Genomic DNA, 16,832 nt, shown 5'->3' on the forward strand with positions numbered 1-16,832 from the left:
CCCAAGATGAGTACCCATTATCAGCATCTTTATTCCTCTTTCTAAATTGATTTGCTTTTAATTCAGGCAACAATTACAAAGAAATGCCATTTGTTTCACTTTAATAACTGGCATATTTTAAAAAGAGTTCAAAGTTTTCTACTTCTGTTTTCCTTAATTGCCTCAATAAGCTGGGTTTAGTAAATTTTTGAAATAAATTTAAGTTAACTAGACAGAAAAACCAAAAGTCTTATTTCCATAGAATTTTTTTTATTTGGTCTCTGGGCAGTTATACGCTGGAGCTGCTCACACCAGCCCATGAGAGCTGATTGCATCTGTCCTTTCCCAGTGTGGTCAGCCTGAAAACAGCCAAAGAGAAAGTACTGACCCCATGGAAATACGCAAAAGCAAAATCAGGGTTACCTTTTTTTTCTAGAGTCAGTTGTTTTACCCATTTACCAGCAGAGCACAAGCTATGGATTAATTTCAAAATGCATTATTACTGTGATGACATTTGGAAACACACATACACATCCTTTGTTTCTTTGTAGAAGAACCATTAAAAATTATATTTTGTCAAAAATAATGTTAATTGAGAAACTTTGGGAACCTCCCTTGCACCAAACATTTTTTTTTTGCTTCTTTTTAATGCTTTGATTCTACATAAATTACCAACCAAACACTTTTAAGATTATTTGCAGTTTGCTTAGTATGTTGTATATGGTGAAACTTGTCTTGGATTTTTACATCTTTCTCCTCATATGAGGAAGGCTCACATAGATGATAACAAAGCTACCGACTCACAGGGACATTGGTGATAGGTCCATGAATGAAATTTTGACACTAAAAAGACTAATCTAAATAAGAATAAAGAAAGGTATTTAAAGATGAATGATAAAATCACAATCCTCTTCTATCAATTAAGGGAAAACTAGAATATCTTACTCTGCATAGAGAGGCAATATCATGCAATAATTAAGAGTTTGGGTATTAAAGTCCAACAAATCTGGATTTATAATCACCTTGGATAGTACAACCTTGGAAATGACCAACCTCTGTAAATTAGTTTCCTCACATATAAAACACACATCATTTCTTGTGTCCAATGTGTGGGGTTTTATTAGGTTAAATAAGGCATTCTGTGCAAAGTGCACAAAACAGTACAGACTCAGAAATGTTAGCAACTGTTCTGACAAAATGCTCTGCACCAGGTTATTAAAACTGAGGGCAAAAGAGATTATTGTAGAAAAAAAGATATCATTTGCATATTTGTCCTCTTCCAAACCTAATTTAGTCTCCCATCTGTTTCAAAATAAAGTTATTTTGATTTTTTCTGTTATAGTCAGGACTTCATGTTACAAGTCCTATTCAACAATGATAATATCTTGTCTAATGCTGCATGCTGAAACAAACCCAAAATATGTTGAGCATATTGCTGTAGGACTATTACTTGTCACTGTGAGTAGAATGTGTTACATTCCATGTTTATATGTCCTTCTTTCACATCAGAATGTGTCTTTTTCATTCCTTAGTATAGTGCCTGACACATGCATTGATACATTCCAATCTACCCATGCCAAAAATAGTTTAAGGAAAAGATTTCAAATCAACCTCTTCTTTTGAAGTCCTGGCTCTTGCTGGTCAAAAGCTCTCTTAATGGCCATTCAGATAGTTCATTTCAACGACTCATTAAATGGGGGCTTCTGGGCAAAAGACCCTGGTGGGAGAAGGAATCAAGGTGACTGAGCTGAGGAATGAGGAAGAGGCCTCTGAGCAAACAGCAGGTAGGTGCTCCTATTTGTTGATCATTTACTACAAGTCAGGTATGTTTAATATGGTCCCCATTCTTTTCCAACTGTTCACATCAACTGCATGTAGAAGTTATAATGGTAACACATTTTATCACAGTGCTGAAGAGCTAAGGAAGCAGAGGTGTGTTGCCAGGTTAAATGACATCTACAAGGTCCCATAGCCAGCAGATAGTGGATCTGTACCTTAGCAAATGGGACTGAGTTTTTCTCTGGCTGTGAGGTCTTTTTGAAAGCCAATTATGGGGAAAGGTGGGGAGTTGAGCTGAGCAGGTTTCTCAATTTTAACTTTGCCGTCTCACTTCTCTAGATCAGTGCTTCTTAAATTTAACTGCACATTTAAGTCACTGAAATACAGCTGCCTTAGTCCAATCCCAAGAGATACTGATTTAATTTGTTGAGAGCATGGCTTGGGTGTCAGGATTAAAAAAAAAAAATCCCCAAGTGATTCAAATATGTGATCACATTTTAGAACACTGACCTAGATTTCACTGAGTCCCTTTTCCAATGTTTACAATCGAGAGTTAAGCCAAATGACCCAAACCACCTATAGAATTGAAGTTTATTGCTATAGAATAGAGTCATGTTTTTTGATGAGTGAGCCACATAGCTCAGAGATTCTGGCTGCTTTTGGAGCTCAGACCACCAGAACATGGAGAGCAGTCATCCCGGGGCTTATAAGAATTGAATACAGTTTGGTACACAGGTGGTAGCCAGGGAGGTTTAATCATGGTGTAATGACAATGGATGAAACTATGAAAATACCAATGGGTATTTTTCACCCAAGTAATCTGAGGTAAGATAACATACCTGAAGACTGGAGGAATTGCTAAAAGCTACGGATAATTTTCATCTCTCCCAGGTAAGAGAAGTCTATTTCTTTGCTTAGCAAAACTGGACTTGAAAACCATATCAAGCTATCTTACTGTTGGCTGGTGAATCATTTAAAACTACTACTTGTCCACTCTTCATTGTTTTCTTCCTTGTGACTCCAGGCAGAAACCTGAAAAATATCATAAACAATTCTTCAAAATTCCTTCTATATGGCTGTGATGAACTTCAATGCAGCCTAAATAACATCTTCTCAATTTGCTAGATAAATGTTTAACTTACATGTCGGTCATGTCAGATTCTCTCAAGTGGACTTACCTATGGTATCTGTTATAAATACTGACATTTTCACTTCTCATAGATCAAGTGTGGCTTGAGGCCTGAATGTGAAGTGAGGCCAGGTTGCCAGTTTAGTTTGTAAATTACCACCTAAAAATATCAGCTGTAATTAGGTACAACCCAGAGTTTCTACATGAATTAATGCATAGATAACCTAAGTAAAGCTTTTTTTCAGTTTGAGAAGTAGATCTTTTTTCTCTTAAATAATTGAGAATACCTTACATTTATTGAGCCTTCAGTAGGATTCGGCCACTTATTAGCACAAAGTGCTTCCTAAGAGCATTATGAGAGCACTCCATATGCCCCCACCTCCACCTCCAGTTTATAGATGAGAAAATTGACCATTACTAAGTTTTTGACATGACAATATGGAAGACCCACAAACCCTCATCATATCCCCAATTAGGAATCTGCAACAGCTCCCAAGTATCTAGTACTTCATGTTGCATATTTTTAAATTATTTGGAGAGGAAACAATGTGGTTTAGAGCATAGCGTTTGAAGTCAGACTTCCTAGGCTTCTATCTCATCTCTGTCACTTACCAGCTTGGAAAAGTTTCTTATTCTTTCTCTGCCCAGTTCTTTTCACCTGCAAAAAATGGGTGACAGTGCTTAACTTATTTTGAGGATTTATTGGGATCATATGTAAAGTTTTTGACACAGTACCTGGCCCAAAGAAGAGATCCATAAGTGTTAGCTACTATTATGTGCAGTTAAAACTATCTCTCATAAGTCATCAATATAGATTCCTATTTTCAAATGTAGGTTGAGTCTCTTTAATCTTTCATATATATATACACTGTTTATTGATTGTTTCATTTATTCAATCAACCAGTATTTATTGAGTGGTACTATACTCGTCTATGGGGTTACAATGAATATGAAGACAGATGTCTGTTGTCACAGAGTATACAGACTAGAAAGAGAGAGGGATAATTCCCTAATCAGCAACAGGGGTATGGGAAAAGAGCTGTAACTGTAGTTTACAACTACATTTCCCTTGACCATCCCTCTCCTCTATCAAAGGGCACTCAGCTTGGTGAAGTTATTTCAGCCAGCACCAATCTTTCCCTTCTCTAGAATTTCAAAACACAATATACACCAAGGAAACTTGATATCAAGCTGAGATTTAATGACCCAAAAAAGCCTTAAGGTTTTAGAAACATAGTTACACTCTTCAAAAATGGCTCTGACAAATAAAGAGACTTGGAAGAGATATGCCCACTTTTATCTCTGTGTAACCCTTCTTCAGGGTTACTTTGGCCCCACTCAGACATCTCCTGTGAATACTGTACTAGTAACCTGTGCCTTGAAGAGAGAAATATCTTTCTCTTTACCTGTGTGAGACTGCTGCTCTGAAGTCTCCTTCTCCCTTGATCCCCAAGGCTCTTGTGTCTGATTCCTTCTGAGTTTTCCCAGCACCTCCATTTGAGTCAGGGGAAGTTGATTGTAATAGTCAGAATTGCATGGCATTAGATGATGGAAATGTTGTCCCCTCATACCACCCACATCAGAAATGTAAGTCACAAAGTTGGAGATGGTCATGACTTGGGGCTACTACTTTTGGAGTACAAAGAGTTGCTTTCAATCAGGATAGAAAATACTGAATTAGAATCATAGAATGATAATATATGGGTGGACCTTCACCTTCAAAGAATTAGTCCTCCTGATGAGGAAACTGAACCTTAGATTGTTAAGATGGCTTAAGTTCTTATCCTTGGAGCTAGAGCCACTGAAATACTGAATCCAGGTTGTCTTTGTTATAACTAACATAGCTTTTACACAAGGAGAGACTGAGCCTCCCTTGGTTGATGCATATATGTTGTCTTAACTTTGTTCCCTGTCATTAAACAACCACCATGAAGGGCTAGCTTGCTAGAAAGGTTTTGAAGTCAGACATTGAATCCCTGTGTCAAATCCTTCTTCTGCTACTTTACTGTTGAATGTGGAGCCAGTCTTTTAGCCTCATTGCCTTCAACTATAAAATCAAAAGGAAAATATCTGTTATAAAGATTCAAAGCAAGAAGGTACATAAAGTACTTCTCAGAATGCCTGGCACAAGGAAGTTTTGATTAAAAAATCAGTCATTATGTTACATCTTAAGATACTTATTTTCATCCTATAGTAGTCTTTAGAAAATTTCACCAATCAGAACACGTCACTGATACATAACCTACCTCCTCTATTTAACACCTTGAAATAGCTTCTCCTTGCACTTTGAATAAAATGCAAACTCCTTTGCATGCTCTGCATGATGTGACTTGATCCCCTCCCCCCTCCCCAGATGCTAGGTACTGTAAAAACTCCAAGACAAGGTTTTCCTTCTTCAGAATCTTCCTTTATTTGTTCTGCTAAAAGTAAAAAAGTTGGTTTCCTCTTATTTTTTAAAGCTTCACCTTAACTATCACCTCCTCAGCACCCTGCTATTCTCCACAGCACATACTGTAATTTGTAATTACACTTCCGTTGCTCACTTGACCCTTAGTGTCCTCTCTCACTAGTTTATTTCTCACCACGTACTTAGTACTTGTCACAGGAGCTAATACATGGCAGGCAGGCAATAAATATTTGTGGTGAGAGTGAATGCATTGCCTCCCTTCCCATGACTGAGGCTGCTGATCAAAAGTCACAAACCAGGTTTGCTATCAGTACTGACTCAGTTAAGCCGCTTGCTGGTGTGGTCACATGATCTGTTTCCCTGTGCCTTTCTTCAGGTATCACCACGGTCCTGACAATGACCACCCTCAGCACCATCGCCCGGAAGTCACTCCCCAAGGTCTCCTATGTCACAGCGATGGATCTCTTTGTGTCTGTTTGCTTCATCTTTGTCTTCTCTGCTTTGGTGGAGTACGGCACCCTACATTATTTTGTCAGCAACCGGAAACCAAGCAAGGACAAAGACAAAAAGAAGAAAAACCCTGTATGTATCATTTCCCATGGGACCACTGAAATTTCTATGCAGGAAAGACTCCCCAGTTTTGTTTGGTTTTAGTCTTGCTTAGCTTAGCTGCAGGCTGAGACTCAACACTTCCGGCTCCAAGACGAAAACAGTGTGTGAGGTCAGCCAGGCCATGAGAGTCCATGAGCTACTCAGGAGAGAGCTGATTCACTAAGCAGACTTTTGCTCTCTTTACTCCACGGGAATATAACCCCTGCCGAGAAATGCCTCTATTTTCTAGTTGCTATTATTCTAGGTTTCATTGATTTTTATCTTTCTGACCCTTACTATAGTATTTTCAAATTATTGGTGTTTTAAATTAAAATTTTCCTTCAAGTCTCTTTACTGGGAAGCGACATGGTTCCTGAAGTTTCAAGGCTCACTATACTTTTGCAAATAATTTTGTGTGCATTGCCACCAGATGACTTCTGTTGGTTTCATACGCAAAATGTATCTTTTTGTTTTAAAAGAAATGACTCATCTATTGTTTGGACAAGGTACCTAGCCTCCCTGTATCTTTGTTTTCTCATATACAAACTGAATATTATACAAAATATTTTAGGGGCTGCTGTGAGAAAGAAGGCTGGTAAGGAAGGTGAATAGCATTACATGGTACCTTACACATGAAAGTCCTTTCCATTAATAGTTGATGATGATGGTTAATGTTGATGATTTACACAGTTAAGAACCTGGATTGATTTTGGTGATTTGGAAACAGGTTGGGTGATTCACCTTGCCACCAAACCTTAAATAGAGATGATGATGAGGCACAAATATAAATGCCTAAAGCAATTGTCTTTTATCACAGATATTGAAGAGAGCAGGTAGCTATCCATTTACCTACCTGAACATAGTGTTTGGCTTATAGGAGGCCCCATGGAAGTCAATGCCCCTTCCCTTCCAAGATAGGCACAAAGGAATTCACTCTAGCCTCCTGAATTTATAGCCTTTCCTGGTCTTCTGCTGTAGAGGCCTTAAGAGCCCTGACAACAGCCCAGCCATCTGACCCATGGACTTTGGGGGGCTGAATTATAATGAGGGAGTCTAGTTGATTCTAGGGTGAATCCTGATACATCTCCTGGAACCCTGGTGAAATCCTGCAAATGGCATACATTTCTCTTTGAATGTAAAAATTTGTAACAGGTAAAGTACGAGGCATCATTACTCTTGACAATTAACACAAAAGAAACGTTTATTTTAATTTCCCAAATATTCACTATGCTTTAGGTAGCCCTTTCCTTCCTTACCTGTTTTGCCTCTCTCTGCCTTTGCATTTTCTCTATCCTTATTTTATTTTCCTTGTTGTATTGTTTTTGTTTTCTCCCCAAGAAGATGGTTCTATTGACAGTCAACATTATTTATCTGCCAGCAGTAGCAAGGATGGGAGGGCTAGCTGTCACACAAGTCTGAAGAGCCTGTTTGCCCTCTCTAGCTGCATCATTACACAAGAGATTCTGTTTCAGAAATAGACACTTGGATTGCTTGATCCAGGGTCCTGAGAATGGCAGAAGAAAAAAAGGCAGAGGAGAAAGGGATTTAAAAAAAATGAGAAAATGAAATTACCCAAGGATTTCATGCATTTGCCCTTCTTAAGCCAATTAGATGATTTATCACAGCTAGCAAGAACCTAAACTGTGAATGAGAAGCTGAAATTTCATTTTCCCATTTAATATGCCCTTTGGTTCATTGTGGGTCAAGACACCTATTAAGACTTCTTCATGATAATTAGAAAATAAGATCACAGTGTTGCATTACAGGGAAATCAGGCAATAGAAAGCTTCCTCACAAGTGAATAACACTGACTATTGAAATTTGATAACTGTGGATTAAGTCATTGAAGATTTCACCAGCAATCACCAATTTCCAACTTTAGGCATATACTTTATTCCAAGCTCAGAAATGTCTTTCTGTGTTTATAATTTCAGTTTATTTCACTTACTCTGTTTTCAAAATGTATTTTTAATTTATCTTATTTTGTCTCTTTTTTCTTTTCTTTATCCTTTCTTTTAATTAAAAAAAAATGCAACTCTCTTTTATGTCTACAAACCCAAAGCTTCTTCGGATGTTTTCCTTCAAGGTATAATGTTTTTGGAATGGAAATTCACTGCATGCAACTGCTGAATTTAACTATTAATGCTTACATGGTCTTTTATTTTATTTTTTAATGAGTAGACATTTGCCTACAGATAACACATCTAAGATAAGGTGCTATATAGATTTCTAGAGTTGATTCAGTAACTCCACACTAATTCACAGAAGTATTGTGAAGCTCAAAAGCTGTAAGCTCTATAAGATGTCATGAGTGAAGAGGGCCTCTTTAAACATCAAAGTCAAAACTTACCTTCTCTTCTTAGATGAAATGGGATCCAATTTCATTGGCTATACCAATGACATAGCACATATGCCCTTACAATGTAACTCTGTAAATCCTAATTCAAAACAGGATTGTTTTACAATTAGTAACTTTAACAATCACCCTCCTTTGGTCTGAACTCTACCTGTTCAGTTCTATAAAAAATAATATACTCTTTGAAATGCTTTAAAACACCCATCTTTCCAGGGTGATCTAGTGGCCTCCCAGAGCTCTCATGCAGTATGGCAATGAGATTCCTAGTTCCAGATGAATTCTAGTAACTGATTTAGAAACACAAGGATTTATGTTATCCTAAAATTAACTCCTCCAGTTAATATTAAATAAATCATTGAGTTTTATAGCAATTTTATAATTGGTCCAGCAACAAAGATTAGTCATCAGTTAACTGGCATTAGTTTCCTCTCAAATGCTATCAGTTTGACAGGTAGTAACTTTTTTTCTGAATTTTCACTCACATGTAAGTAAACATTGCTGACATTCTGAAGCTCTTAGACGGTAAATGTTAGACAAAATCCTATATTCTTTTAAAACATAAGCCACTGTGATATAATCAGGAAATTTCTATATTCAATATTCTTAATAGAAAATGTTAATATATATATATATTTATAAATAATTTGCTCAGTGTAATGCAGTTTACTATTTGCCTATGGGTAAGCATGACATAAAATTTGATTTCAAAATTAATGCATTTTTATTTCTCTGTTCTACTCACATGCAATACCATTCAGTGCCTTCATGTAACCAACTTCACATCTAATATTTACTAGAATACGATTCCATGTAGTTGTTTGATTTAAATCTTTAAACATTTTCTTTTGGTGTTTGATCTTGCTGTAGCTATTAGCTTGGTGGTATTATTTTCAGCTGCACTGCTTAAGCTCAAAAACTTGAAATCTGCAAGTGTGCTAGCCTTCTCAGTTCAATTTCACCATGTAGATCACGACGTCATAGCAATTTCCTGAGTACTCATTTTCAGATTCATCATTCACATTGGTGACATTGTGGAGAAAGAGTCTAGAATTTATTAAGCATCACTGACTCTGACCTTTCTCCTTCCCCACCCTTGTCTCAGGCCCCTACCATTGATATCCGCCCAAGATCAGCAACCATTCAAATGAACAATGCCACCCACCTTCAAGAGAGAGATGAAGAATATGGGTATGAGTGTCTGGACGGCAAGGACTGTGCCAGTTTTTTCTGCTGTTTTGAAGATTGCCGGACAGGAGCTTGGAGACATGGGAGAATACACATTCGTATTGCCAAAATGGACTCATATGCGCGGATCTTCTTCCCCACTGCCTTCTGCTTGTTCAATCTGGTTTACTGGGTCTCCTACCTTTACCTGTAAGAGAAATATGAGTATAATTGGGTCTTATTCACTAAATCCCATGAGAGAAGATGTCCTTTGTAAGTCCACTTCAGTAATCCCCTGTGTACCTTATAATGATCCGAATTTGTTTCTGTGTTCTAACCTGGTAAATTGTATTAATGGCATATTGTTTGCGCCCAACTCTCCTGTGGTAAGGGTGATTTGAACTATAATGTTTACTGTGTTTCAAACATGCAAGGCAAAGTGAAATTAGAGCAAGAATATTGAAACCACAAGATATTTTATAACAGTTGATATAGTGAAAGCCATGACTACTTACAATGGTGGTATCCTTACTCAATGCAAAATATAATTCGATGCAAAAGGTCCAGAGCAGTACCTTATGTTCATTTGAGGTCGAATTGTGGTACAATGGATCCAAGTAGGATACTTCCTTCATTTGAGAAAGATCACAACTCACTCTAAGTATTATAAGAGACTAGAAATCTACTACACTGTTCCAAGATAGAAAGACAATCTTCACATCACATGTACAATGATGTAAATATTTCAATGAGGTATAATGCTTCAAGTTTAATGCATGCATCTCTTTAGAGCCAAAATAAATTGACTGAAGTTAACATCATAAAGCATTGTCTTATATTCTGTGTCTTTGGGCTATAAAAGTACCACGAATGTAATTAAAAGGGTTTGGTTTGGAATTGGAGGGAGGAATTTTCTATATATTCTCCCTCATGCATGAAGATTCAAACAGCTTATTTTTTGCCTTGTATGACATATTAAGACACTAAGTAAAACATAGACTGAATAATTTACACTTGCCATCTTTAAATATGCCCAATTTCATAGAGTATAAGGTAACTGTATGTGCTTGCCGCTATATTTTCCTCCTTTTAGGATGGTAGATCATAACAGAACTCATTCTCCATCTCAAGATCTGCTTCTAGTGACTATGAGTGAGTGCCTTGTGGCCAGAATCCTTGTCATACCCTCTTTGGGGCCTCGGCACTGTGTGTAGTGCCTGGCACATAGTTGGTGCTCACTGAGTATGGTTTGAAGTGAAGTGGCTTCACATGCTTCTGGTAACTCTCTCTGAGCCGGTCTGGAACCAATGATTCATTTTTTCACATAGGCCTTGTCAAGTACTATTTGGCCTTGTGAAAATAAGCAGAAGAAATCATAGAACTTTGCTTAAAATAAATTTTGGTAATGAACAAAAGTAGCCAAAGCCAATATTCCTTTTAAAGTCCTACGTTTATGTACAGAACTGATCCTCCTAAGGCATAATAAGAGTTTGTGTATTATTTTTCCAGGCTTGGGGATGAGTCAGCTTTGACCCATTCACAATTCCACATGAGCTCCTATGACAGACAGAAGCAGGATTCATACCTGACTCATGTTCAGAAAGTAGTATTCTATGCTTTGTGAAAAAGAAATGCACTGAAGATTAAATTTGAGAAATGAAAAAACAAATGAATGACTCACATGGAGGTTGAGCCTATGATGTGGCCTCATTCCATGTACACATACACACATGAAGTGGTGTCCCAGACTTCAACCATGATGTGTTGAGCTCCACCTTCATGTGCTCATCCTGAGTCCATATTTTTCTAAAGCAGCACCCTTTGTCAGTTATTCTTTATGGCGATCATTGCTCTAAGCCAAAATTCAATCATAGCCAGTATAACGTTATAGATATCTAAAAAGAGGAGAAAAGAAGAGAGAGTGGCTTTGTTAATATAAACCCATGTAAAGTCATCATTAAGTCATCTGGATGAATCTTGAAACACATATAGCTGCCAATTTTATTAACGTTTAATATATCAGTGTTCTAGTATATAACCTCAAACACATGTAAATAGAATTGTTATTTTCTTGTTTTGAATTGTTAACAAATGTCAACTCTTTGGGGGAGTTGGCAAATTTTCAATGGTGAGAAACATGTTGTTATTGTCAACTTGAAATGTATTCTGTAATGGGGACACTCAAAAAAGCTAGCTTTCCAATGTGTGCATAGTACTGGCAATATGAATATATATTATATATAATTGAATTCTTAACTATCAGTTGCTCCCTGTTGATGTATTTGAAAACCTTTCAAAAAGGAACTTGCCTATTATGTGGACTTTTACAATAAAAATGCTGCATTTTAACCCATGGTGCCATGTCAGTGGTCTAGTTGGACTTTTTCTCTTATATTAAAGATTTTGACCCTTCTTTCCAATCTCATTCCCCAACACTCCCTTCCTATATGTGAGTTTTATTTGTAAGCAATATGATGTTTTGCATGGTGATGCTCTTCACTTCAAAAAAATTAAGAGATATTTGGGGTATGGAGTGAAGATGGAAGGCAAAAATGTCATGAAATGAGTAAAGCTCAAGCCTGTACCTCAGAACTTGTGGTATGATGAAGAATATGGACATTTGTGTCAGACATAATTGGGATCTGACCTCCATCACTTACCACTTGTTTAACAACTGCCAATTCAACCTTTATAAACCTCCATTTTACCAGCTATAAATTAAGTGTAACACTGCCCCCCCCATGTAGTGACACTCAACAAATGATCCAGCTCTCTCCCACTCCCATCAAATCTGCTCTCTCAGAAGAATCCAGCAGTTTTCATATATGTCTTAATGTGACTCTGCAGCACAAGGTTTCATTTTAAGAGCATTTGCATTGCAAACCTTCCTTTAAACTAAAACCATTGGTTAAAAAGCTGAGTCTCTTGTGGAAAACAATCTCACACATTAGATTGGTTATTTTTAATACTGAAGAACCCTTCTTTGTACACCCCAAACTTAAAAATATAGGGAGCCATGTTCCAGAGACAGTGTCATATTTTCTTGAAGTCCCTTGAAATTCTTAAAAGCATAAAGTAGCATAATCCTAACCTTCCTCCACCTGTCATTCTCCTGGCCCCTCATGGCTTCTACAGCCAATTTAAACATCTGTGATTTCTCACCTTCCAGACATGGAAAAAATTGACTTCACTTAGGTCTTGTCTTCTATCTAATTCAGTGCCCTTATCTTCAGCTGAGTGCATATTTATTGTATGGCTTTCATCCCTTTAGGCCTCAATATTATTCTGACTAGTAGCAACAATTTTTGTGACAAAGGTCAAATTAAATTAACCAAATGATGCAGTCTTTGGGGATTATGTAAAAAATTGCTATCTCTATGCTTTTGTCACTATGGATTTTTGTCAAATGTGAGGGAGAAAGGAAGCTAAACCAATAGCTCTATTTTTTAATGTTCATTGACTTGTCAAAGGTCACACAACTAGTTAATGGCAAACCTTGGAAAGCCACCCGAGCATTACTCTTTCTACTGGGCCTCGTCGTGTTTTAGGATTTGGAAGTAAAATTCTGGGATACTTTTATCTTTCTGTCAATGCTTTAGGATCTGTCAGGTTTGAGGATGCCTTTCTTTGATTTTGATCTAATTTGATTATTTTAATTGCAATGAGACAGACATTTTAGAATACCTAGCAAGAGAAATAAGTTGATGGGTTTTATTTTTCGTTTATTCTCTAATAACCAGTCTTCAATGTTACCCATGCTTTCAGAATTGTGATTGAAAGAAGGGATCTCCAATTATCTGAAAAATTCCAGGCCCCTAGTTGGCTTTGTCAATCAGGGCTTCGGGCAATATGCAACCAAAAAGTTTCCTGTAGCTGGTCTCTACCAGCTCACTTTTCCTACTGTATCAGGAACATGGTATGAATGATCTACTATTACTCATTCTGAGGTTAGAGATTATAGTCCAATTACAAAATCCAGTTGTAACTTTCTCTTGCTATATTTGGGATAATAAAGGAAAGTTTTCCCTTTAATAATAATTTGTATAGCAAAATGGAAAAGCAGAAGCTCTTGCTCCAGATTATCTAGGTTCAAATCCTGGCCCTGTTAACACCTATTATTCAACTTTCCCCTGTCTCAGTTTCCTCATCTGAAAAATGGAGATAATAATGGTTCATAACTCATGGTTTTATTGTAAGCTGTAACAGAATTAATACTAAGAAATGATTGGATATTAGTTCTTTTTCTAAGCACAAATATGAAGTGTCAGAAAAGGCACAAGGATTGTAGTTGAACTTGCTTAAGAATGGTTATCATTTATGAAGTTACTATTTTTCCATTTTGTGGGAGTGCAGTACAATGAACATATTTACTGGCATCATGCCATTGGGAATTTCATGTACATAAAGAAAATTATAGAGCTGAGTAATGGTAAGTATTCCCAAGTGAAACAGTATATCATTTAACATCACTATATGTGAAACATATGAAGATACAAATGTAGATATCTTTTAAAAAGTAAAAATGATTTCCCTTAAAAATATAGAACTATATTTTATATAAAAATAAAAATATGAATTTTATATAAAATACAAAAATATGAATTTTATATAAAATATAAAAATATAGAAATCCCTAATGGGATTGCTAAATAAATAAATTTAAGTAACTATCAACAAATGTGCTGTTCACTTTTAATATAGTATTTTTTGCAATATAATTAAGCCAATGAATTATTTTGTAGCTAAATTTACAAAATCTTTAATGAACTGAATATAAGGATTCAATCTTATTGAGGACTCTTTATGTAAAAAAAGAAAAAATATCACTAGACCAGAGATACAGAATTCAAGTCACATCTGAGATTTTCCTAAATATTCCTACCTTGGGAAACTCAGTCTCTCATATGTAAATGAGGGCATTTGTTCCCTTCTTCAGACCTCTCTTAATTCTATCACTCCTCTGGTTTATTATGATATGACGTTACTGATTACCACCTAAATTTCAGACTCCCCTAAACTGTTATATCTCCACACATTTGTCTTATTTATCCTACTATCCTGGAGTCTTCTCTAAAGTAGTGCCATATTCCTAAAGTGCCTTTCTCTGCTCTGCACACTGAATAGTCGCTAATGGAAGATTCTCCCCAGCCTGTGAAGTCTTTCCAGTTTGACTACAGTACAATAGCCTGTTTTCTTTGATCTCTTCCAGGACTTTGTGTGATTTGTTTTAGTAGCTTATCCTAATGTTTATCTCAACTAAGTACTCACATCATCCATTCCTCTTAGTAAGCAAATCTTAAATAAGCAATTCTGTGATATACGATATAAATAATTCACTCTACATTTGCATTTTAAACTAGGTTATTTATCTTCTCTCTCCCTGCTATATTAGCCTTATAGTTTTTGAGTTACTTGTATTTTTTATGGGTCTAGACATGTCCCTCATCAAAGAAGTTTTGATTAAGCATGAATAATTCCGTATAAAGTTTTCAGTAAACACATACTGCGAGCCTCACATAGGGCACTCTGAGCACAGGAATAAATACATGTTAGAGCATTCTCTATCTCAAAATTCCCAAAATAAGAGAGAAGAATCAGATAAGAAAGCTAGTAACTATAACAGAGCCATACAAAACAGTTGTAGATAGAAGCTATTATTCAGAAAAGATTTTCTTTGCAATTTAGAAAGCATTTTACCCTATATGAAGGGGACCCATTACAGCTTTACAACTTTCAATAAATGAGAACCTTATGGAAAATTTGAAAAATATGAAAAAGCACAAAAGAAAAACTAACTACTAAAAGCATCATTTATCTTTTTCTCCTCTTTTTTCTTTATATAGATAGATACAGGTATAGATAAAGGTCTGTTTCATAGTCTGATTTTTTTCACACAGGCATGTAAGCATGTAAAAACATAACAAACATTTTCTGGCATTCTATTATTATATCATATAGCTGTACCATAATTTACAGAGCCAGTCCCTATACTGAAAATTTGCATTATTTCTTATTTTTGTTGTTCTGATATAATGAATATGTCTGTGAATATCTCAGGCACTGCATATGTCTCTCACTATTTCAATGAATAAATCTCTAGTGGCTTTGCTGAATAAAAAGGTATAGGCATTTAACAGAGCCCTAGCAGAAATCAGGTGGTATACTCAGAGGAATAAATGAAGAAAAATTAATGAAGGAGTTATATACAAAGATGTGGGTAAGTTTAAGGTCCACCAATAAAAGGATGATAAAGTACCATGGGTCTAACAACAGTGGAAAAAGCCATTAGTATCTGAATTACTTTCCATTGCATCTCTATCAAATTACCACAAACTAGTAACACGTATTTGTGCTTAGAATAGTACAAATTTATTATCAGATTGGAAAGCTGGAAGTCTCCCTGGCTAAAATAAAGTGTCCACTGGGTTGAGTTCCCTCTGGAAGCTCTAGAGAATCTGTTTTGTCTTTTTTCCAAGTTCTAGAAACTTCCTGCACCTCTTGGCTAGTGGCTCTCTTCCATCCTCAAATCCAGCAATCATGTCAGTCAGACCTGTGTTTCCTTCATCGTATCTCCAACTCTAGCTTTGATCTCCCGCCTCCCACTTAGAAGGACCATTGCAATTTCACTGGGCCCACCCACATAATACAGGATAACCAATGCATTGCCAAACCTTTAACTTAATCACATCTACAAAGTCCCTTTTTCGAAGTAAGGCATCATGTTCACAGGTTCCGGAGATTAGAATATAAACATCTTTGTGGCACCATTACTCTGACTCTCACGCCGCTCTAGCCCTGAAAATCAAGGGGCAGGAGCAGGAACGGAACCTGGAAAATGCTGCAGAGCCAGAGCCTCCCAACAGGAACTGTGACTTAGGACAGTTGATAGAGGTCCTGTCAGTGACCAGACAGGGAGCCAGAGAGAGCATAAGTACTCAGAATTCTCTCCTCTCTTAACTAGACCACCCAATTGGTTAAACCAAATGGAAACTAGAGGGTAAGAAAACCCAGATAATGTGAGCCACAGAGGTCAGCCTCATGGGGCACACCACATGGTAAGAAAGGGTGGAGAATAGATCCAGAGAACGGGATGGAAGCTATCCAGCAAATCTTTCCAGAACTGTGCACATGTGGGGAATGATAGAGCCCTTCTATTTGCACTCTAGTCATCATAACTCTCTGGTGATGATGGAGAAATTTAGGTTTTTTGAATTAATTCCTATTCCATGAAAAAAATAAGTCTTTAAAAAGAATCACACTGGAATACTAGAGACCAGTACATTTTACACCATGTATTCTGTCCAACACGAACAAGTTTCCAATTGGCTTTATAATGGTCCAGCAAATGCCGTCAGATAACTGCTTTCTGGGAGTTAATGCGGGTTAACAGCCACGGTGCTCCCAGGAGCCCCGTGGCAAGGGCGCCA

At 36.7% G+C, this 16,832-nt stretch overlaps 1 protein-coding gene across 2 annotated transcripts in view; it reads left to right on the top strand.

Moving 5' to 3' along the window:
- GABRG2 (gamma-aminobutyric acid type A receptor subunit gamma2) overlaps positions 1-11,757 on the top strand; it is a 98,215-nt gene extending 86,458 nt beyond the window's left edge. Inside the window, exons 8-10 of one of the 2 annotated variants that reach the window (XM_036920399.2) lie at positions 5,671-5,876; positions 7,948-7,971; positions 9,344-11,757. In XM_036920399.2, the coding sequence (XP_036776294.1) occupies positions 5,671-5,876; positions 7,948-7,971; positions 9,344-9,619 (506 nt within the window). In that variant the 3' untranslated portion in view covers positions 9,620-11,757. The remainder of the gene's footprint in view (positions 1-5,670; positions 5,877-7,947; positions 7,972-9,343) is intronic. The other variant, XM_036920489.2, reaches the window with a different exon arrangement.
- The last annotated feature ends 5,075 nt before the right edge of the window (positions 11,758-16,832 follow it).

The sequence above is a fragment of the Manis pentadactyla genome, chromosome 2, assembly GCF_030020395.1.
Source record: "Manis pentadactyla isolate mManPen7 chromosome 2, mManPen7.hap1, whole genome shotgun sequence".
Taxonomy (NCBI): Eukaryota; Metazoa; Chordata; class Mammalia; order Pholidota; family Manidae; genus Manis; species Manis pentadactyla.